At 39.9% G+C, this 23,714-nt stretch overlaps 2 protein-coding genes and 1 non-coding gene across 4 annotated transcripts; 1 reads left to right on the forward strand and 2 right to left on the reverse strand.

The window, feature by feature from the left end:
* Positions 1 to 163: 163 nt before the first annotated feature.
* LOC126388380 (heat shock cognate 71 kDa protein-like) lies at positions 164 to 4,388 on the reverse strand. Its single transcript, XM_050041494.1, has 8 exons — positions 4,177 to 4,388; positions 3,438 to 3,643; positions 3,206 to 3,358; positions 2,567 to 3,122; positions 2,192 to 2,394; positions 1,797 to 1,995; positions 1,467 to 1,699; positions 164 to 376 (listed from the first exon to the last, which is right to left on the reverse strand). Exons 1-8 carry the CDS (start codon positions 4,379 to 4,381, stop codon positions 179 to 181), a joined length of 1,953 nt encoding a protein of 650 aa, XP_049897451.1. The 5' UTR covers positions 4,382 to 4,388; the 3' UTR covers positions 164 to 178.
* On the reverse strand, positions 2,064 to 2,156 carry LOC126388405 (small nucleolar RNA SNORD14). Its single transcript, XR_007569753.1, has one exon. It is a non-coding gene; the product is annotated as a small nucleolar RNA SNORD14 (small nucleolar RNA).
* Positions 4,389 to 12,935: 8,547 nt separating the features above from the next.
* On the forward strand, positions 12,936 to 20,487 carry LOC126388312 (cytotoxic and regulatory T-cell molecule). 2 transcript variants are annotated; one of them, XM_050041366.1, is made up of 11 exons: positions 12,936 to 13,019; positions 14,594 to 14,740; positions 14,881 to 15,033; positions 15,207 to 15,326; positions 16,882 to 17,037; positions 17,527 to 17,790; positions 18,585 to 18,662; positions 18,855 to 18,923; positions 19,092 to 19,241; positions 19,556 to 19,642; positions 20,100 to 20,487. In XM_050041366.1, the coding sequence occupies exons 1-11, from the start codon at positions 12,974 to 12,976 to the stop codon at positions 20,273 to 20,275; spliced, it is 1,446 nt and encodes a 481-aa protein (XP_049897323.1). In that variant the 5' UTR covers positions 12,936 to 12,973; the 3' UTR covers positions 20,276 to 20,487. The 2 variants fall into 2 exon arrangements, with proteins under 2 accessions (XP_049897323.1, XP_049897324.1); XM_050041367.1 differs by having other exon boundaries at positions 14,594 to 14,734.
* The last annotated feature ends 3,227 nt before the right edge of the window (positions 20,488 to 23,714 follow it).

Here is a 23,714-nt window from a genome sequence, read left to right on the forward strand (position 1 = left end):
CTAGCAGTACAGTACGCTGTGCTGGCTAAAATCACAAAACAACACAACAAAGAAGCTCAAGAAAATGTGATAGTCATATTTTAATCGTCATAGATCTTTGTCATTTTCATTACAGGAGGGTTCATTAACCATTGTCAGTAGTAATTCATGCTTGTTCAGTTATCAGTATTCACTGTGATTAATCCACTTCCTCGATGGTTGGCCCAGAGGATCTTCCACCGGAAGGAGCACCACCAGCTCCAGGGAAGCCGCCTGGCATTCCACCAGGCATATCACCAGGCATGCCCCCAGCACTCTGGTACAACTTGGTGATGATGGGGTTACACACCTTCTCCAGCTCCTGTTGCTGGTGCTCATACTCATCCTTCTCTGCAGTCTAGTACAAAAAAAAAATCAAATCACATATTCTCATATTCAGCAGGAATTACTTTACAGTATAAACTATTATAATGCTGCAACACAGATGAGGATAATAGCCACTGGAATCATTATTCTCTTATGACATGAGCAACATAATTATGAGTCTTAGCAGATATGTAAACCTGCAAAATCCTAGAGTCACTGAAATTTTGAATTGCAATGCAATCTGCACTACTTACACCCTAGTACGTTATCTACCCACATGTTGAAAAAAGACAAATGAAAGTCACTTTTGTCATTCATATGTATCTGTCTTTCACTTTCAGATATCCACAACATTATTTTAGATATATATAAAATGTTCATTCGGGATATCTAAAATATTGACGAGTAAACAGGATGCAGTTTTAACATAAAAAAGGGTTCATTGACCATCCACAATTATATTTTTGATATCCATGATAGCATTTCTTCTAGTCAAAATTATATTCTTATTAGTCAAAATAAAAATTTGAGATATTTGCAGTCACATCCCTACTAGCAGAGATTGTATATCAAAATTTCTAAAACTCTATTTCTCCCAGGCAAAGTTCTATTTAAGATATTTAGAAATCCTAAAAAGTGCAAGTGGCTGTTGTAATATTTAATAATATTACATTGTTACTGGTTGTGGATATCAGTAATGACATTTTTACTAACCAAAATGTATTTTTGAATATGGAAAATTACATTATGGATATATGGAGTGGTTTTTCAATTTGGATATATGAAATTGAAAATACGACTAGTAACGGCTGGAATGTAGATATCCAAAATGGGAGGGTTTTTTTCTAGTAAGAATTCTATTGTAGATAGATCTATCCACAATGTTAACTTTGGTTTTCAAAAATTATGTTGTGGATATCTGAAATTGAAAGCCCAACATGCGTGAATGGCGTAGTGACGTAATTTCTCCTAGGAAAAATGACTTTGTGGGTAATGAAAAAGTGAGGTACGTTTTAGAAGGGGAGCCTCTTTTGTGGTGGAGTCTGTCTGCCGGGTTTAGGATAGAAGGCAGAGTGTTTTGTTTGGGGACTTAATAGTGACTAATCAACACCAATTCTTACCTGGTTCTTGTCCAGCCAGCTGATGACTTCATTGCACTTGTCCAAAATCTTCTGCTTGTCGTCTTCACTGATCTTGCCAGCAAGCTTTTCATCCTCCACAGTCGACTTCATGTTGAAAGCGTACGACTCCAGGCCGTTCTTAGCAGACACCTTGTCACGTTGGACGTCGTCTTCAGCCCTGTATTTCTCAGCCTCCTGGACCATGCGTTCAATGTCCTCCTTGCTGAGACGACCTGGGAACAAATGACAGAAATTGTCAAATTTGTGTCACAGCATACAGTATATAGAGTACTTTTAAGTTTAATGTAAAAAACAAACAAAAAAACCCACCCTTGTCATTGGTGATGGTGATCTTGTTCTCCTTGCCAGTGCTCTTGTCTACAGCAGAGACATTCATGATACCATTGGCATCAATATCAAATGTCACCTCGATCTGGGGAACACCACGGGGAGCAGGAGGGATGCCCGTCAGCTCAAACTTGCCCAGCAGGTTGTTGTCCTTGGTCATAGCACGCTCACCCTCATAAACCTGTAGGAAGTATTTAGGGTTCAGCAGGGAATTTTGACAACTACGTCTACAATTCTGACAACTTTATTTCGCTCAGACATCCAAGGAAGGTCGTGGCCATCTTTGGTCTTGCGACCTCTGGTGGAAACTACGAATGGCAGGAATAAACGTCATCACTGCGAAATTGAAGGACATGTATAATGAATTGTGTGCTTACCTGGATGAGCACACCAGGCTGGTTGTCAGAGTAGGTGGTGAAGGTCTGAGTCTGCTTGGTAGGAATGGTGGTGTTTCGTTTGATCAGGACAGTCATGACACCTCCAGCGGTCTCAATACCCAGGGACAGAGGGGTGACATCAAGAAGCAGCAGGTCCTGGACATTCTCAGACTTGTCTCCAGACAGGATGGCAGCCTGGACAGCTGTAAAAACAAGCATTTGTTAGACATTATGACAGTTTTGAAGATAGGAACTCAAATGTATGTCATTAAGGCCCATGACCTCCAGCTGCTACAGCTGTGCTGCTCTTACAGTGAAAGCCAACTGAGAGGGCAATAAAGTGGTGTGTGCATCCATCTGGCTGAAGACTCTTACCGGCTCCGTAGGCCACAGCTTCATCTGGATTGATGCTCTTGTTGAGCTCCTTTCCATTGAAGAAATCCTGGAGCAGCTTCTGGATCTTGGGGATACGGGTTGAGCCACCGACCAACACGATGTCATGGATCTGCCCTTTATCCATCTTGGCGTCACGGAGCGACTTCTCCACAGGGTCCAAGGTGCCACGGAACAGGTCAGCATTGAGCTCCTCAAAACGAGCCCTGGTGATTGAGGTGTAGAAGTCAACTCCCTCGTACAGAGAGTCGATTTCAATGCTGGCCTGGGTGCTGGAAGACAGTGTGCGCTTTGCCCTCTCACAAGCAGTGCGCAGACGACGGACGGCTCTCTTGTTGTCACTGATGTCCTTCTTGTACTTGCGCTTGAATTCAGCAATGAAGTGGTTGACCATGCGGTTGTCGAAATCTTCCCCACCAAGGTGTGTATCTCCTGCTGTGGACTTGACCTCAAAGATGCCATCCTCGATGGTCAAGATGGACACATCAAAGGTGCCACCACCAAGATCAAAGATGAGGACGTTCCTCTCTGACCCAACCTGGAAAATGAGAGAACTCTGAGTGCTGTGTACAGGTGATGGTGAAAACAACATGGTACATATATTATCGACTTAAGTCTCACCTTCTTGTCCAAGCCATAAGCGATTGCTGCAGCAGTGGGCTCATTAATGATTCTCAACACATTTAGACCTGAAATAGTTCCAGCATCCTTGGTTGCTTGACGTTGAGAGTCATTAAAGTATGCAGGGACCGTGATAACCGCATTGGACACAGACTGAAGAAAATGAAGAGAGGAATTTAAGTATACTGTGGCAGTACTGCAGATAGTTGCTCAACATGTTTTGTAAACTCACTTTCCCAAGATAGGCCTCAGCAATTTCCTTCATCTTTGTCAGCACCATGGACGAGATCTCTTCTGGGTAGAAGGTTTTGGTTTCGCCTTTGTATTCAACTTCCACTTTGGGGCGTCCACTATCACTTATTATATTGAAGGGCCAGTGCTTCATGTCAGACTGTACTACTGGGTCCTCAAATCGTCTGCCAATCAAACGTTTAGCATCTGCAATCCCCAGGAAAATACAAAGGTAAACTGTATGTTCAGATGCTTCTGCTTAAAGATCTGGTATGTAGGATTTAGTGGCATCTAGTGGTGATGTTGAGGATTGCAACCAACTTAAATTTCTCCCGTGTGCCAAGCATGTAGGGGAACTATTGTGGATGATGCAAAACGTGAGCTAGTGTTTGGTTTGTCAGTTCTGGGCAACTGTAGAAACAAGATGGTGGACTCTGTGGGAGAGGATGTATGTAGACATAAACGACTCATTCTAAGGTAACAAAAACACAATTTTTTTTTTTCAAGTGATTATACACGAATGAAAACATAGTTATGAATATTATATTCAAATTCTGTCAATGGATGCTCCTAAATCCTACACACTGGACCTTTAATTTACATTTTCACATAATATTACACTTGTCCATGATTTATTTATTTACTCAGTAATCCAGCAGTGACAGAACGAGATCACTGGGATACATTTATATTTCATGAATAATGACATATATCATTTCACCCTTGCATGGTGACCGTACCGAAAACTGTGTTGGTTGGGTTCATGGCAACTTGATTCTTGGCTGCATCTCCAATCAGTCTTTCTGAATCTGTGAAGGCCACATAGCTGGGTGTGGTCCTGTTGCCCTGGTCATTGGCAATGATTTCAACTTTGCCATGCTGGAACACACCAACACAAGAGTAGGTGGTCCCAAGATCGATGCCAACTGCTGATCCTTTGGACATGATGGCTCTGAGAAAATAAAACAATATAGCTTGTGTTATTCCAGCAGGGGGCAATAACACTCAATGACCAGCAGGTTAAGTCTACATATGTTCATGTTTATCAAGGAGTTTTAGCTTTAGTCATGGCTTTTCTATTTAGGTATGTGATTAGTGAGATGCCCCCTGCCCTACCTACATTATTTTCAGCCCTGGGTGTGATAATTGTAATAGAATAGGCTGGTGTGTGCCATGGATTAGACGTTAGTGGAAAGCAATATAAACACAAGATATTACAAACTGAAGTACAGGCTACAGTGGGTCTGGAGGATTCAAACAGACATTTGGCGAGGCTAATCAGAGATTCCTGCAAAATCTCTAATTCATTCTACAGTTAAGAAGGTAATAGTTAATAAAGTATTGTTCAACTGCAGAGCAGGGTTGTGTAGCCTGCAGGACAGTGTGTTCCCTGACACAAATTTTGCAGCATCACGCTGGAATGCTTTTCAAACTGCTGAACTCTGGACCATCTGGGGGAGACAGGCACTCACTCCTCCCCCCACTGTCTAAGACTGAAGGATAAAGTTGCCCTGCTGCAGCATCCAGCTGGTCCACGCTGAGCCAAGTATTCTCAAAGTAACATTACTGCAGCTCATTAATACTTAAATACAAAGGATCAACTTTCTAATTCAAGATGTTTTGTACTGAGAAATAAAGTACAAAAATGAATATGAAATGACAATCATAGCTATACATAGTCATGCAATATGCATCCTAATGAATAAAATAGGGATAACATTGTGATAGAAAGGAAGAAACACATTAATATTGTCACTGTTTACTCACTGTGTACCACAGAATTCAATCCACAAAAAATACATAAAAAGTAAACTGTCAGTAATAAGCATAACTGCACATACACATTCTGATTAATTATGCATAAGCCTAATGAGACATTTTCTTATCCTACCTGGATGATGCTGTACTCCAGCTGCTGCAGTCTGACTATCTCCTCCACTGCACAAATACGGATGGAAGATTCCAGCCTCCCTGCTTTTGTAAGCTTCCACTGTAGTACATGAGCCAATCAGCTTGCAGAACAGCACAGAGCTTCCAGCACATTCTGGATCCGTCTTCAGGTTCTCGCTGAGCCATCGCCCTCTGATTGGCTAAAACCTGGATGAATAAATAAGAATAAAGAGAAATAAGAGACAGAAGTTGCTGGAGAAAGCTCCTCAATGTACAGATGGGATTTTGTTAAGATGTAGAAGCAACTCCTCCAGACAAACCATCACTGTTTTCCAGCGATGCAGTCTGACTACTAAAACATCATCATTAGGCAAACTCAAACAAATATACTGTAAACAGTCAATCACTGTGTCACAAAGTCATGTTGACTATATTTTGCTTCACAGATCCCATTTGATAATATCAGCACACAAGGTGTTAAAACTCTATTCTACAAATAAAGAAGTGGTAAATTTATGTGCATTTTTCTTCCACTATGTCCTTACTGTAACATCAAATACAGCAATGTTCTATCAGAACTGCAGTCATGTGTTGTTATAAGGTGTACCACATCATGTGATAATTCTGTATAAAGGGCTTTTACACTAATTGTCACCACAGATTACTTTGTTCTGTACACAGACTGTAAAATAATGGGCATAGCCATAGCCACTGATCTGTGGGCTCCTGTTTTTAAGCTTCGGGTTTGGCATTTTGGCTTTTTTTGGAGCCAGAAGTGACCATATTTGGACAAGAGGGTGGATCTGTAAGAGCGGCTTTTCAATCACAAGGTAGCCATCCTCTAAAGCATACCCTGCTTTTATTGTCTGTTTTCTTTCAATGGGAGCACAATTTACAAAATGAACACCAGGCTTTATTGAGGAAGACCTGAAACTAGCGATTCAGACCATAAAAAAGAAAATGTATAAAATTTACTAGACAATTCTCTGAATTTTTTTTTTCTTCTCTTGTCTGCAGTTGCCTGTAGCTGCTAAGTTAGCAGCAGTTAAAGCATAGCTAGGTGCATTAGCCTCCTGCACTGTAGCCGGTGGTTTCTGAGGTGGACCGTGTGAGTCTTTTCCCCAGAAAATTACAAACATTGAGGCTCACAAGACTGTCCGTGCATAATAATACAGCTAATTGGCCAATATGTTTCAATAGTACCTTAATGTTAGCTGACTAGTTCACCTGGCTGTTATGGATAAGTGCCTCCCAGTGATTTAGCACTAGCTGGAACACATATCTGCACAATGATTCATAGGTAACACTTAGTCACTCATTAATGCTGTTTACTGTAAATGAAATGGGTTTCTTAGGCCAATTTATCTTTGCTAATAATATGTTAATAATATGTGTGCTTTCAGACATATTCTAATTTTTGAAAAATAAATAAATAAATAAAACATGATCAGACAATAATTTGGTGGTGCACCTGTAGTAACTCTGGGCCCCCCGCAGAACCCTTGTTAAAGACCCAGATCATACAACTGGTCATACTTTTTTTTTTTTTTTTTTTGCCAACCAGTGGGGTTGCCCCCTGCTGGCCATTAGAAGTAATACAGGTTTAAGGCACTTGTGCATTGGCTGCACTTTCTAGAGCCAGATATAGCAACCTAGTTCTGTATGTCCTTTTAATGGGTCATGGTTTCCTGGTAACCTGACTCCACTGTCATAAGTCAAATAGCTGCAAGTAGCTGCACAGTGCTGCTGCATGAGTTTCATTACACACAGTTACATGTCGCCATCCTTTTCATCCATCTGTCACAAACATAGACCATACCACTGTAATTATATTATTTGATTTAATTACACTGATTTTTTTACTGACAGAGAAACCCCAACATGCAACATGATGATACGGAGTTCAGATGCTTTTACTTCCATGTTATTTTGCCAATCCAAAAGTACGACTTAAATGTAGCCAGAAGTACAGAACATGGACCTTGGCAAATTTGAGGTTGTGTCTGTTATGTAAGATAGTGTATGGAAAGCTAAAGTTGAATAGCCTCTGGGCACAATGAATGTCTTCATAACATTTTATGACAGTCCATCAAGGCCAACATTGCCATCCCTTTAGCCATACTGATAGCATGGCTCAAATTATACCCAACATGAGATATAGTATGATATACTTTTTGAGCAATTATTTTCTGAGTTAATGCTGTTACTTAATATCTCTCCATTACGACTCTACGCATTTACAAGACTTTCCATCTTACACAGGTGGTGTTTTGCTCAGTAGACTTCACAGGAAACCATAGACCTGTGCAAAGCAGTTTATCTCAGTGACATACAATTACAGCTGTGATGACCTCTGCGGCTCTCTTGATCTAACCTTTATCTCTTTGTTCTGCAGATGTCCATTAGGCTGATCTGGAGCACCTATGGCACCCACTGTGTTCTGAGCTTAAAGGGACACTTCATCCCAAAATCAAAAATACATATTTTGCGTCTCACCTGTAGTGCTGTTTATCAATTTCGAATATTTTGGTGTGAGTCACCAAGTGTGGAGGTGGGGAATAAAGGATGTGATGCTGTAAGGTGCAAAACAAACCATGAAGACAAACTAAAGCAACATAACTAAACCGAAATGTCATGGGGGAGGAGAAAAAAAGTAGTGATTAGAGTGTAGCCAGGACTTAAAGGGAGTTCAAAAAGTTCACCCTACATCAAAAATACATATTATTCTTCTTACTTGTGGTGCTATTTATCAGTCTAGAATGTTTTGGTGTGAGTTGCAGAGTGTTGAAGATATCGGCCTTAGAGATAATTGCCTTCTCTCCAATATAATTAAACCAGGTGGCACTCTGCTTTTGGTGCTTAAAGTGTCAAAAAATGTAACAAAAAAATAGTGTAGTTCAGTTAAAAGAAAATTGTTCCTATGAAACTGCTCTCAACAAGGTCTGTGGATTATCTTGAGTAACTTGGTCATGATTTCTGGAAAGAGACATTGCTGTTGAGTTTTTCAAATGTATTTCTTTGCCGCTTTCAGCACCACAAGCCGAGAACATCTAGTTCTATCATATTGGAGAGAAGGCAGACATCTCTATATACAGCCAATATCTCCAACACTTGGCAACTCACACCTAAACAATCTAAAGCAGTGGCGTAAGGTAGTTACCATGGGATCCCAAGTCATGCTGTTGTGATGGGCCCTAGTGCTCACTAGTTACTAGTTATAAGGCACACACACACACACACACACACACACACACACCACTGGCAACTGTTTATAAAAAAGCCAAAGCAATATAGTTTAGGGAGCTTTACTATTTTTTCTTCCTGTTCATTTGTCTCGCCACTTTTATGTTTTAAGTCATGACTGCTTGCTGGACTTGCAGATGTGCTCAGCTTGTCAGTCTTAACAGATTTTGTGCCTAAACTAGCTACCAGATCATATCATCTTGTCACATGATCAAATAGAGACTTGATATTAGTCAGCATCAACATACATGTTATCCAAAAATTATCACTACATACCTGTATATGGCAAAACATATCAAAGAAAATAAGAAATTATTCATTTAGTTGAATAGTTTATATGTGTGTATATATATATATATATATATATATATATAGAGAGAGAGAGAGAGAGAGAGAGAGAGAGAGAGAGAGAGAGAGAGAGTTTATTGATGTTTTTTCTAGTTCATGTAGAATAAGCATATCATTTTGTTACAGATTGCTACTTACTATTTTACCAAAAAAAGAAAGGAAAATGAAAGAGAAGAGAAGAGAAGAGAAGAGAAGAGAAGAGAAGAGAAGAGAAGAGAAGAGACAGAGAGATGGGTTTGCACTTTTGAGCCTATAGCGAATGGCACCATTTTTAATGTGAGTTCTTCTTTGATCACAGGTGTAGTTCTGAGGTTACAATCTGAATCATTCGCAAAGCCCCCACCCCACGGGTTCCAGTGCAACCACACTGCCTGCACTGTCTTTATTCATGCCCCTTATCTGAAGTTTAGCATTAGCATTACAGGTAAGAAAAAATATGTATTTTTGATTTGGGGGATGAACTTTCTCTTTACGTCCTGGCTGCAGTCAAATCACTCCTCTTACTCTTCTCCTCTCCTCAGGCACACCACGTTTTGGTTTGGTTATGCCGCTTCAGTGTATCTTTATGCTTTGTTTTGCACCTTACAACATGTGCACCCACATCCTTCACCCATACACAACCCCCCTTTCACCAAACTCTCAGCAGTCGAGTTGATTTAACTGAAACCTTGAGACTCTCTGATATGCACTGAAGCATTATGTTTTAGCTGAACCAAACATTCTGAAAATGTTATGAACATTCAGCCTTCACTAGTTGTAACTCTGGTGTAACTCAACAGATCTTTCTCACAGACATCATACAGCCTTGTGATGACAGAAAAAGCACAAATATAACTAATAAACACATGATGTTTTTTGGTAAGATTTTTGTTTAATTATTAATTAAAGATACTTAACATTAATATAGATAGAATATTAACCACAGAAATTGAAAAGAAGACAAGATTTCTGAAACAATCCTATTATGAAGTGGGGCCGAGGGCAACCAAACTACTGGCAAAAAGATTAAAAAAAACAACAATCTGACAGGACACTTTACAAGATAAAGGATATAAATACAAATCAGATAATCTATGAACCCAAAGAGATTGAAACTAAGTTCATGAACTATTACAGAGACTTATATGGCCAACCTCCTTCTGCCGACATAGACCAAATGAAAGATTTTTTTGAGGAGCTAGATTTACCAGCAATTGGGAAAAATCAGAATGATCTTTTGACCTCACCTATTACCAAAGCAGAGATAGAGAAAGCAGTGAATAAACTTAAAACAAACAAATCTCCCGGAAGTGAAGGCCTGCCATCTGAGTGGTACAGAACATTCAGTGAACAACTTATACCACTACTCGAATTGTCATTTAATTATACACTTGAATATGGTGAAACCCCTCCATCCTGGAAGGAAGCTATAATATCAGTGATCCCCAAGAAAAACAACAGTGAGACTTGTTCAGATTATAGACCTATATCATTACTCAATGTAGATTATAAATTGTATACTTCGATTATTTCAAAAAAGATATGAACACTTTATCAGTGACATTATAGATGAAGATCAGACAGGTTTTGTTAAGGGGCGCCAGACCCATGATAACATAAGGAGAACTCTACGCATTATTAATCACATTCAAAATAAAAATATCAGTGCAGCCTTAATAAGCCTTGATGCGGAAAAGGCATTTGATAGCGTTAATTGGACTTTTCTATATCAGGTACTTGGAAAATTTGGACTTAATGATAAAGCCGTTCAATGTATTAAAACACTTTACCAAAAACCAACTGCAATGATAAGAATAAACGTCAGTCTCACCGAGAGCATAACTTTAGAACGGTCAACCAGGCAGGGCTGTTGTCTTTCACCAACCTTATTTGCAATCTTCATAGAGCCCCTGGCACAAGCAATCAGGCAGAATAAAGATCTTAAAGGAATAAAAGTTGGGGGAGAAGACCACACCATTGGACTTTTTGCTGATGATGTGATCCATTTTTTAGAGGACCCAGAATCGTGCATTCCCATATTAATTAACCAACTAGAGACGTTTGGCTTCTGCTCTGGGTATAAGCTTAATTTGACTAAAGCACAAATTTTAACATTCAATTACACTCCATCCAAAAACATACAATTAAAATATAATTTGAATTGGAGAACAACAAAAATGAAACCTGACACAAAAAGCGGATGAACTATATGAAGCTAATTACATCAAAATAGATAAGGAAATTAGGAATGATTTGGATAGGTGGGCTGTCCTTCCACTAGACACTGGTTCACGAATTGAGACCATCAAGATGAGTATTCTCCCTCGACTCCTCTACTTGTTTCAGTCTTTACCCATTCAGATACCAGAAAAACAGTTCAGAATATGGGATAAAATCTTCTCAAGGTTTATATGGAATGGTCATAGACCAAGAATTAAATTTGAAACATTACAGATTGGGAAAGATAAGGGAGGGATGGCGCTGCCAAACCTTAAGGAGTATTATCATGCAGCATAAATTAGACCTGTGCTTGGCTGGTGTGATAAAGACTATATGGCAAAATGGAAAAATATAGAGCAATTCATACAAGGAAGAGAAATTCAAAGCCTTATTGGGGATAGAGAAGAAACAATGAGTATAATTGAACAGGTGGATACTGTCATTCAATTTACATTAAAATTGTGGTTTAATTTAGTACAAAAACATAAAGTGGAGAAAGAGCTTAGACTACTTAGATGGATAGCGTATGATAGGTGTTTTGTCCCCGGTTCTCTTGACCAGAGGTTTAAACGATGGATTCCAAGTGGAATAACAGCAATATGTACACTAATAAAAAACGGTAATTTTATGAGTTTTCAGGAGATTAAACAAAAATATAAACTAAGTAACCAAGACCTTTTCAGATATCTGCAAATAAGGGATTTTTTTTGACAAAGAAATAAAACACAATGTAAATTTGGATAAAAATGGAATAATCAGAACCATAATTGGAATCTACAAGTCAAAGAAATATAGAGTAATATCTACAGTATATGGTCACCTAATGGAGAGAAGAGGGAATACAACCTCATATGTAAAACTGAAATGGGAAAGGGAAATTTCTGATGATGAATGGTCGCAGATTTGGAAAACACAAAAGTCAACTACATCATCACGTGTTTGGAGATTATATTGTTGGAAGAATTTAATAAGATTCTTTATCACACCCAAAATTAGAAACAAATTCTCATCTGTATTACAGCCATGTTGGAGAAAATGTGGGGCTATAAATGTATGTAGATCATTCTCATGTTTTTTGGCTTTGCCCTAATATTACAAAATTTTGGGAAGATGTTCACCTTGTTATTGTCAGAATTCTGGGCTATGATACATCTAAGTCATGTATGTTACTGTATTTTGGCAATATGACAGGGAATGTTGTGTTAAAAGAGGACAAGTATTGACTGAAAATCTTGTTAGCAGCTTGTAAAAAAGCAATCACGAGAAAGTGGTATAAGTCAGATCCACCAACACAAGATGACTGGTTGAAAAATATGAATGAAATATGTGTTATGGAACAGTTAACTCATAAGTTAAGAACTCAAGAAGATCAATGCTGAGAAAAATGGAAGAAATGGACTATCTACACATCGACGACAGGATAAGGACTACCACACTGATAATATAGGAACAAACTGTAGAGACATGGCAATCCAACATGTTCTTTTTCTATTGTTTGTGTTTATTTGTCTCCTCTTTTGGGAGATTTATGTTACGTTTTCAAAAATCCAATAAAGAAAAAGTATCCAAAAAAAAAAAAAGATACTTAATATTTTCATCTTTTTTATTAAATCAATAAAATATTGTTGGGCAGTATTACTGGTAACTGCAACATTGAGTTTCAGAAACATGAGCTAAAGTAAGAATCTTGAACTATTAACCTGGTACTTTTAGGTATCACATGAGAATTTCTTGAACCAGCAGATCTGTGGAAACCACGGGGCTGATGTCATGGAAGGTCCCTCAGTGCAGTACAAATAGAACAAGAGATGAGGAAGCGCGGCAGAGTTGAAGTGTGATTGTTAGTGACAGACAAAGATGGAACTGAAGCTGCAGCTCTTCGTCTTCGTGTTACTCATACAGGGTGAGTCCTTTACTTTCAATGCTTGTTGACTAATATACTTTGTTATGAAAAGTAGCTAATGCTCAGAGGGGGACGATGAACTGAATCTGATTATTAAAAATGGCAGATAAAGCTACTGGAAGTGATGGCTTTGCTTTTGACTACTTAGATATAATACTTTACTCTCTATGGCAAAGTGTGATGTTTGAAAATTTGATGGTTTATTTCAGAAAATTTGGATGAAATTAAAATCCCTGATGCTATGACAATACAAATGGTTGTTTTTGTCCTCAGTAAAAGCACTGTTGCCTGGGCTCATGCTTTTAAAGCATTAGATTTGTATGTTCTATGTGTGAAGCTATTGATTCAGTCAGGGTTGGAAATTAACTTTTGGATTTCAAAATCTACCAGCCACTCAGTAAATTACCATTGTTTTGGGTTTTTTTGGCTTGTGAGTGAAACAGCTTGCATATCTTACCAGCCATTTGGCTGGAGGCTGTTGCTAATTTCCAACTCTGGATTCAGTCATCTGTAGCGGTGATGAATTGCATCCTCATTTGAATTCCCATCCAGTTTCCCCATGTTTTATTTCATTTTGTCATATTTCATTCAGTTATTTAAGACATATTAGTCTGCCACATTCTAATACAGTATATATATGTATGTATGCATGCATGCTTTTATATGAATATACACTGCACACATCACATTGTTTTCTCTTATGAGATGTATATATTTTACATTGCATGTAGCATTTCCTGTGAAATTAAATGTTCTTTACAAATCAGGCTTTAAAAAAAGGAAAAAGAAAATGTCTCATACACAGTCTTTTAAGTCTGGAAAAAAAACTCTCAAAAACATGTTTCTGTGCCGTCACAAGTGTGTATCACAGTGCAATTCTGTGGTTTTCATACATTTGTTCCATTGTTGGTTAAAATAATGTCATATCTAACACACAACCCACGCGTGTGAAAAGTCTTGATGACCTCTGATCCTTAAGCCCACTGTCCTCACTGCTAGTGTCACTATGCCCCCACAAATGTGTTTTCCAAACAGCTCGTCATTCTCACCCCACAGGAAAGAAAAAGCACCCAGAGCCCCCGTTAACAACCCACTGCATTTCTCTTACTTTCTCTTTCACCGTGAAGTAACTGATCACATTACTTCCTGTCACATCAGAAATACGTTATGTGTGTGACAGGGGGGCTGCTTGTTTTAAAGTTGCAGTACACACACACACACACACACACACACACACACACACACACACACACACGTGCACACACACACACACACACACACAGTCCCAGGCCAGTGGCACAGACAGGAACAGATGAGTCAACCTGTGAGAAACAGGGTTTCAACCTTCGGACACCTCTGTGTGCGAGGGAGAGAAACATACTTTGACTGCTCTTGACTTCACTTTATAATTCCAATGGAAAGTTCAGTTTGTAAAGAGTAGAGGGGGAGCTGCTTCAAACTGGGGTCATTCCATAGAATGTTACATGTATGATCAAACTCTATGTTGTGGAAATATCGTTGAGTTCTCACTGTGAATTTTCAAGGAATTGATGTTCCTATATTTGTGATTACAGTTTCACTTGCGGTGTGGCAGCGCGTGACTGTGAATAAAGGTCAGACCCTCATCTTAAGCTGCCCACTTACTAATGCTCACAAAAACAACGTGGACTGGAAGAACCCCGAAGGATATGTTATGTTCTTCAATCGCATCAGAGGTGAAGGTGACAAACCTTTTGTTTCTATCTCAACTACAAATGTTGTATAAGCAGTGACATAAATGTCTCATGTTTAGAGCCAAAGTTACAAGATTCTTTTTCGAATTAAAGACATTAAACATCTCTTTAATTCCCCTCCCTCCCAGCTTTAAAGGACAAGCGCTACAGCATCATCAAACTGTCTGCGTCAGAATTCACTGTCAGTATTTCCAATATCACCCTCAAAGATGGGGGCAACTACACCTGCTCTCAGTATGGCGACCACACAGCGGAGAGGAAAGTGGAGGTGACAGTGTTAGGTGAGAGTAATGCTGTACTTGACTGGCTCACAGAAGCTTGTCACAATATGATACTAACGTAACATTACTACTGCAGCTATAACCTTTACTATGACTCACCATAAGCATTGTATTGTTAGTGTCATGAGCACTTCATGATCATAACATTTGCTCTGATGCGGATTTTTTTAAAGGCCATCCCAGGATGAAAATGGCAAAGCATGACGGAAACTTTGTCATAAAATGCACTGCTGAGGCAAACCACTATCCTCCCCAGATCTTTTGGAAACTGAATAATGGGCCTGAACTTTTTGGTAAGTTTGTAATAATTGAAGCTGTGAACTTAGAGTAAACTGCTAAGCTACATTGTTATGAAGAAGTAAACCAAAGTGAGGCATGAAGGTACTGTAACATGAATTTGACTCACAAAGGCACATCGGCTGCCATTTTTAGCCGCATGTTTGTGGTTTTGTATCTTGCACACTGCTATTCTCTATTTAGTTCTCTTAGTGCTGGTCTGCACTCTGCTCAATGAGACATTTTTTATCCTGCAGACAGTGCAGACTGTCACAGCTTTTTTAAGGCCCTGTCTACACGTGTGTTTGAAAACAGATATTTTCACACTCTGTTTTAAAAAATAATTCTGTCCACATGACCTTCATTTTACAACATATCTTCGTCCACACTAGACACAAATTGATGCCAAACGCTCACCCGCATTAGCTGTCTGTAGCAGTCTCCCCTCTTCACAGAGGTAGTTACGTGCACAGGCGAACATTACCTTTTTTCAAAACACCTACTGGAGATCTCATCACTGTTTATTTCCCTCCGATGTAAGAACGAAAGAGCTTACTCAAACATGCCAGTGATGCTCTGGACATAGAAAAGATTTCCTTCCACTGCTCATCGACAACAATTCCACTCTGGAAATTGTCCCACCATCTGCTGGTTTGGCCGGTCCTGATGATCCTAAACTGCCGTTTCTGGTAGACTTTTAACAGCAGACACTGAGGTGGAGCAAAAACATCAGATGCCTCCATTCATCTGTGAAGTGGTGCAGTAATACTAAGTTTAAGTGTTAAGAAGTCATAAGACCAAGCAGTGCTAACAAAACGTAGTACGCAAACCAGTAGTCCACCGGGAACTGCCCATTGGTTCGACAGCCCATTGGTTCAACATCCCATTGTTCCGAAGTCCGTTCCGAAATCATCATGATGCCCTGTGGTTAAGGTCTGGTTAGAGCCGTTCAGCACCGCGGACAGTCAGACTAATGGGATGTCGAACCAATGGGCTGTCGAACCAATGACATGGACCCAGTCCACCATTGTTGTTTTATTAGCTTTAAGCAAGAACATCTCCTAAATGCTCCATTTTACTTGTCCACACAGATACACAGTACGCGGAGGTTTGAAAAATCTGTACCTTCTAATTCAGGTTTTATTTTATCCAGTAGTTTTGTGCATGGTGCAATACACACTTATGAAAAAAATAGTATGTTTGGACACCTCTCATTATTTCTGAACACCCAGCTCTTTTTACTGGCCATTGCAGTTGCACTTTTGTAGGTGTATCAAAATTAGATTCAGAAACCACAGAGTGGGCTCATCTCTTGATGATCTCACCTGCCTCATTTACCGTAATGTTTATCCACTTATGGTGGGTTGGTAGGTGTTAAAGCCCCGATGACGACCATAACCTTTAAAATTTGACAGAACTTAACACTTCTACAAATATATAGTCCTACTAATGTTTTTTTTTTTAATTTTGAATGTCACAGATTAAAGTATGATATGATGGTTCTTGGCAACTGCTGCCAGCTGATCCACCTGCTTAGAAATTGATACTAATGACATCTGTCCTATTCCACAGGTCAAGCCCAAGTCCATCGTGAAGACAAAAAATATGTCACAATAGTTATGTTACACCTTCGCCCTGTGGAGAACAGAGTCACTGTGAAATGCCTTGTTCGCCACCCAGCTCTGCACTCAGGACCTCTGATGAACTTTGTCAAAATTGGCAAAGAATGTGAGTACAATTCATTTCATCTAAAAATAAATCTCACCACTAGCTCCAATTTTAGTGACTACAACTTCGGAAGGTCTTGGGTCAAAGATTTCCCCAGCAGAGAAAAATTTGTAAAAACGACCCATGAATTAACCAAAGCTTGTTTACTTTAAAGCACTTCTGCATAAATGGTGATATTTGAGGAACAGTGAAAACGTGGTTGTGTCGTCACAAAACTGCAAGCACTGGAGAGGGATTTTTCTCATGAGTTACTCCATGACACTGTCTAAAGCGCCAGACTGTGAAACTTGACCGACCAAAAATAAAAAAAAACACCCCCTGTATTTCCTCTTTCTGTATGTTGCAAATGGTGTTGTTTCCTGTATTCTAATGAAAACAGATGTGTGACTTGTCGGTTAATGAAATGTCAGCATGAATTCTCACTTTGATTTTCCAATAATTAAATACTGTTTCTCCTTATCAATAATGTAATTCCCCTCTTTGTCACAGCGCCAACCCCCCAGCGGACAACCACAACCACTTCACCCACAACCCAGCCTCAGGGGTCAACTGAGGTCCCAAGAACAACAACTGGCTGGTTCAGACCAGGGAGAACAACACGGTACCTCACAACCAGAGACGTGAACAGGCCTTCATCAGAGAGCTCCATAAAGTTATCAACTGTCCCCTCCAGTGAGCCAGAGACGGTCATAACAACCACTAAACCACCTCTGAACCCTGATACATCCACAGGCTCACATCTAAGCACTCATGGTAAATGAAACTGTTTTCTTTTGCATTTGATTTGGATGTCACATGATCTTCAAGTTACAAAATATTCCACATCAGATGGCATACACCTTAAATGCTCAATATCCATGAAACATAACAATGTCTACATGAATTTATTTAACTGTACATTATCTAAAAAAGGAAAGTAAACTTTACATCACAAATATGGAAGGATAAATGGACCTTAAATGGTTTTCCACTATGCTACCTCCCGTATTTATGGCTTTGTATGAAACGTGTATAATATTAAACATACTGTCAGCCTGTGGGATGGAAACTACAGCCACTCAGCTTTCACTAGTGCATTTTGATCAGGCACTTAACCACTGTAGTCGTGATACCACTAGAAGAGCTTCCTGTGACGGAAGTGTCAAGAGTATAGTGCGAAACTGAATTATGTTTGATGTAGTCATAGACTCTGGGAATGGAAATGTCAGGCTACATGCAGTTGAAGTGACTTTCCGAGATATACTGTACAGATCATCATGAGAGATTTGAGATCCCAGTTCGAAAAAAATGCTGTTTCCATTTTCTTGAATATTTAAATTCAGAGGTTTGAACCTTTAAAAACATAAAGATAATATGTCAAAGATGAATCAATTTTGACATGAAAAGTTACACAGAACCTCACAGTTCCAATCTTTTTGAATGAAATTTGGTTATCTGCTTGTTATCATGAATTAGGGAAATTATTAAAAAAAAAAAAAAAAAAAAAAAATTTCTGACTTCTAGATTCTCATGAGGCTTATTTATCTATACATCTTCATTTCTTTTAGATGACTCAACAACCTCTGTATTGTCGGCCTCAACCAGGACGAGGAATGATACCATCAGTAATTCAACAGCCACAACAGGTATGCTTTCCATCCAGTGTACTGTAGGAGTATCTGCAAAACTATTCTTTACAAACGTCTGTCTGATCCCACCTAGTGGTTATTCTGAACAAACACAACTGAGTTGTTCCTTTTAGAAAACAGGGTTGACTGCAGCAGCTTATTTAAGTTTGTGATATTTACTGTGACTTTCTTTCTCATGACCCCTTAAAGGCTGGACATTTGTCTCTGAGACAACAGAGGAGATCATATCCTACAACCAAACAGAGGGAAACAGAACAGGTAAGGTCACACTGTTAACATTATCAGATGCCTGCATTGCTCAGACTAAAGTTCAGTTGTTCTGGTATGAAAAAGACAATGAGATAACAATGAGATAAAAATGTGTACTCGGCTTACAGAAACTAAAGTTTTGCTGAACAAACTAACCAGCATTGTGTCTATTCCCAGGAAGCGTTAATGACTCAAACATGCAGAAAGGAACTAAAGGAAATTCCTCATTGCTGGTTTTTCTGGTGACTTGCCTGATCGCCGGCCTACTGGTGGTAGTCATTTTTTTTGCCATCAAGCTGAGAAGGGCACACATCGCCTGGAAGAGAGGTGAGCAGACCACATTCCCAGTTTCTGCATTGCATCTAATCACACCAACAACATCAGACTGAAGCTGCCATTTGAACTTACGTCAGGGCCTTACATTAATGAGGCAAATCTCACATTATTATCTCACAGATAATCTCATTATTATTAAGTTTCTCAAGTGATCTGTCTTCTGCTTCATGTGTGATCTAAAACATCAGTAAAAGCGTAAAATACATAGACTATGGAGTAGTTACACCACAATGCTGCAAGTGTTTTTTTATTTTTTGAATGTATTTTTGTTTAAAGAAAACATGTGACAGTTTTTATTGTTACAGAAAATGAGGAGTCGGATCAATCCGAGGAGAGCAGTAAATCAAAGTTAAGCCAGGAAGACAAGAACCCCCAAGGACAAAGGAGGAGAGGTAAGCGGATGATTCAGCACGCCTTTTAATTAAAGCCTCTGATCAGAGGCAACATGGAAATGTACTGAAATACATTTGTGCCAGCAGAGACTGTAATCCACCTACAACTATTTGAATTCCTCTCTTTCCCATGACATGCTTTGTGAGTTAGGACATGGATAATTTACAGAAATGTTGTGCTATAAGTCATAAGTTAATTTATCAAATCATCAAATGCAACTTTCAGTTTTAGGAAATGAATGAAGCTCAGTATAACATGGCTGGGAGGCATGTTTGCTCACTGTTGGCAGCCTTGGGAAAAATTCAACCTAGCTTGCTGCCAAGCACAGTCTCTGATGACACACTCGTCTTTCCATAGAAACAGGGTGGCAACCTGTCTCTGTGATGAATCATTGATTGTGAAACACTCTCTCTCTCTCTCTCTCCCTCTCTCTCCCTCTCTCTCCCTCTCTCACAGGGATCTTCAACACGGCATTCACGCAGTATGTCGTTGAAACACCAACAGTGATAACCTCAGTGATAAACACTTCTGCGATGGCAGCAACAGAGAGTGAAAATAAAGAGCAGGATTCTCAACCTCAAAGCCCGCCACAAACTCCAGCCAAGAGCAACATAAAGGAGACAGAGCTATAACGATCTGTAAAATACAGCATTGATAACAATAGCAATATCATCAGCACTTTTGCTATGCTTGTATATTAAGCTGAATAGCTTTTTTATTGCACCTGTAAGAAAGAGTATGTTTACACAGAAAAGAATGTGACAACTTGCTAATACCCAAAGTACTGTATTGTACCCTGTAAATTCTGTATACATTTTGTGTTTACATGTACCAATAAATTATATTTTGCTACAACACAATGACCCTCTTTGTTTAAACATGGATGGAAGATGTTTAAGGGAAATAGTAGCTACTGAATGTGACTCCAATATGTGTGTAGCCCTTTAAAAGGCTTTGCTATTCACTGACCGCTATAGAGGTTCCGCCTCGGCACCCTGAGACAGAGCTTGGCACTCACCACCCTGTCAAGAGGGAGTGAACACACCTTACAAAACACAAGTGCACCTGCTGTTCACCCTCCCTTTTGAAATCAACAACAACAATAGAACAGGGGCCAGCTGGGCCTGTAGTTGAAGGGTTTGGCATGTATTCATAGAACTGGAGTTACAACTACTTATTTCTATTTTGACTGTATTATGAGTTTTAGGTTTCAATATTGGTACATACCGGAGGCAAAAGCCATTATGGATGTGATGTAATGTGATGGGCCTGAATCTGTGCATACAGCAACTCAGACTAAATTGCTGACTGGGCAGAAAGAAGTTATGAAGCCTGTAAATCCATGGTAACCCCACAGACTTTACACTGAGCACAAGCACTGAGTGAGACATACAAACAGACATCATATCCCTAAGGCATGACAGCACAAAGGTAGAGATGGGAGTCCATGAATAAGAAGATAATGGTGACTATGATGGCAGCCTGTGCACAATGCAAGGCTCACTCTCTCTCTCCAGATATTCTGGAAATCAGTAGTTATCTGCCATTTATTTCAAGTGTGTTCACTCAGAACAGTGTTGCATTAATATTATAGAGCCTACAAGACCTCTTGGACATTAGATTTCACTACTTGGACAAGTTAATTGTTTATTCCAGTGATCTTCAAGACATCAGAGGCTACAAACAGCTCGTCATGAGTCATGAGTGCTTGCAGGCACAGTTGAGAACTTAAAGGGGAAGAGGGGAAGGCTAAATGCTAAGTTAAAGCTCAGCCCCCATCGACTTTCTCTGCCTAGAATTTTCCTCTGCAATATACGGTCTCTGGCAGACAGAATGGATGAGCTGTGGCTGTGGATAATCACTCATTAAACCATTTTGGACAGTAACATTATAATTTCTACAGAAACATGGCTCAACAGCAATACACATTGCATTTATGTTAAGCTTGGTGCACGGACACTCCTATAATCAAAAGTCAGTGCTCTGCTAACCTTGAATATCTCATGCTTAAGTGTAGCCCTCTTCTCTGCTCAGAGTTAACATGAGAGTTGACTGCAGCATACATCCACTAGATACTAATGCCAAGCTTGCAATGAAAGAATTGCATGCGACTATTAGCAAACAACAGACTACACACCTGAGGTTGCCTTTATTGTTGCAGGTGACATTAGTCAATCCAACCCCAAGACTGTTCTCCCCAAATTCCACCAACATGTCTCATGAGTCACTAGAGGAGACAAGACCTTTGACCGTGTTTACACCAACATGGCTGAGGCATAGAAAGCTGTTCCCCTCCCCCACCTTGAATAGCCTGACCACCTTTCATCATTCCTTCTCCCCAAACCACTTTTATGACCCTGATCCACACTGGCATTGACTCCTATACACCCTCTGTTTTGGACTATACCAATGATAACATCAAACACCACAACACCACCCTCAAACAGATTACAATGTATAGAATCAGAGGCCATGGAAGAACGGTGAGGTCTGCCTACTGCACACGACACCGTGTTCAGATCAGGTGAGGCCTACATCCATTCAGGGCCAACCTGAGATAGCCAAGCGCAGCCACAAAAGGCCCGTTTCCACTGAAGAAGTTCCTGGTACTTTTTGGGGGGCAGGAACTACTACAGGAATGTCCTCTCGCTCGGCCCTCTCAACCGCTGTGTCTCCACTGAGATAGCGGAGTAGGAGGAAGGTTCCTGTAAAGTTACCAGGCTCTGGATGTGATGTAATCGTTGCACGACCATTTTGACCGGGGCGACGTAGTGGCATAGGGATGCTGTTAGCCGATAGCGGTGTCTGTAGTAACTCACTAAACTCACAAAGTGGCCCGTGAAAAAAATATTTTTTCCAGCGGATGTCTTAGTTACAACATGATTGAGCTAACTGGAGTAGTTTCATGTCGTTTCCGACAACGGGAGGCTTTTAACAGATGACGTCCTGATGTTAGCTTTGCTGCTGCTGTTAGCTGTCCCTGTCAGCTGCAGCCACTGATGCTTTCTAGACATCGTGATTTCCCAAAACTGAATAAATACCACACATAGCAACACAAAACTGCTTTGCTAGCTCAATCATGTTGTAACTAAGATATCCGCTGGAAAAATATGTTTTTCACGGACCGTTTATTGAGTTTGTTTACATGGCGGTGGAAGCTATGAACGAGCTAACCCTCGTCTGCTGAGTTTTAAAAATGCTGGCTATTTTGTTGCTCTTTCTGTTGATGTCACATTCCGCCTTGAGTATACCCAATCAGCACCAAGTAAACCCCAAGTACCTACTCCGAGGCAGGGACTTGTTTAGCCCCTGTAAAAGTTCCGGAACTCTGTCCTTTGGGGGTGGTTCCTGCGGTGGAGACACGCACCAACGGCCCCGGCCCCATAAATTTACCTTGAAGTTCCTGCGGTGAAAACGGGCCTAAACTGAGTGGGAAGCAGCTCAGCAACTGGAGATAAACCCCACTCCCATACTCCCCAGACTCACCAGGATACCTCCCCAACCCCCAAATACCCCCCAACCCCATACACCATAGCCAGTAACAGAGCATTTGCACAGTGGCTGTCTCTCCCTGGCTGCTGACTCAACTCATTGCAGCACACACACACATACCTGCAGGATATACAGTATGCCTATGTCTATACAATTTTTAGGCACCAAACTTAGAGAGAGAGGGGCTGCTGCGTCCGTCCGCGCTGCCATCTACAGTCTGCCTACCGTGGAAACCTACAGTTCTTTATTGTATTATTATTATTCCAAGTTAGCTTTCTGTTAGCTCTTAAATTGTAAGACATTATACTAGGTGAGAGGGAAACAGCATTTCGATTCTCTGTATGTCCTGGACATATAGCAATTGACAATAAAAACATTTTGAACCTTTGAACCTATACATATTCATACTACTGTCCATACCATATATATCTGATCTATAGTGCATTCTACACCTCTGTCTATACTGTATCTGATCTACACACTGTATTCATAATACAGTACCACAAGCTGTCTGTATGTCTCCATATTGCTATTATTCTTTATATTCCGTGTACTATATATTTTCATGTAACTGCAGCA

Source organism: Epinephelus moara, chromosome 3 (assembly GCF_006386435.1).
Source record: "Epinephelus moara isolate mb chromosome 3, YSFRI_EMoa_1.0, whole genome shotgun sequence".
In the NCBI taxonomy this organism is placed as follows: Eukaryota; Metazoa; Chordata; class Actinopteri; order Perciformes; family Serranidae; genus Epinephelus; species Epinephelus moara.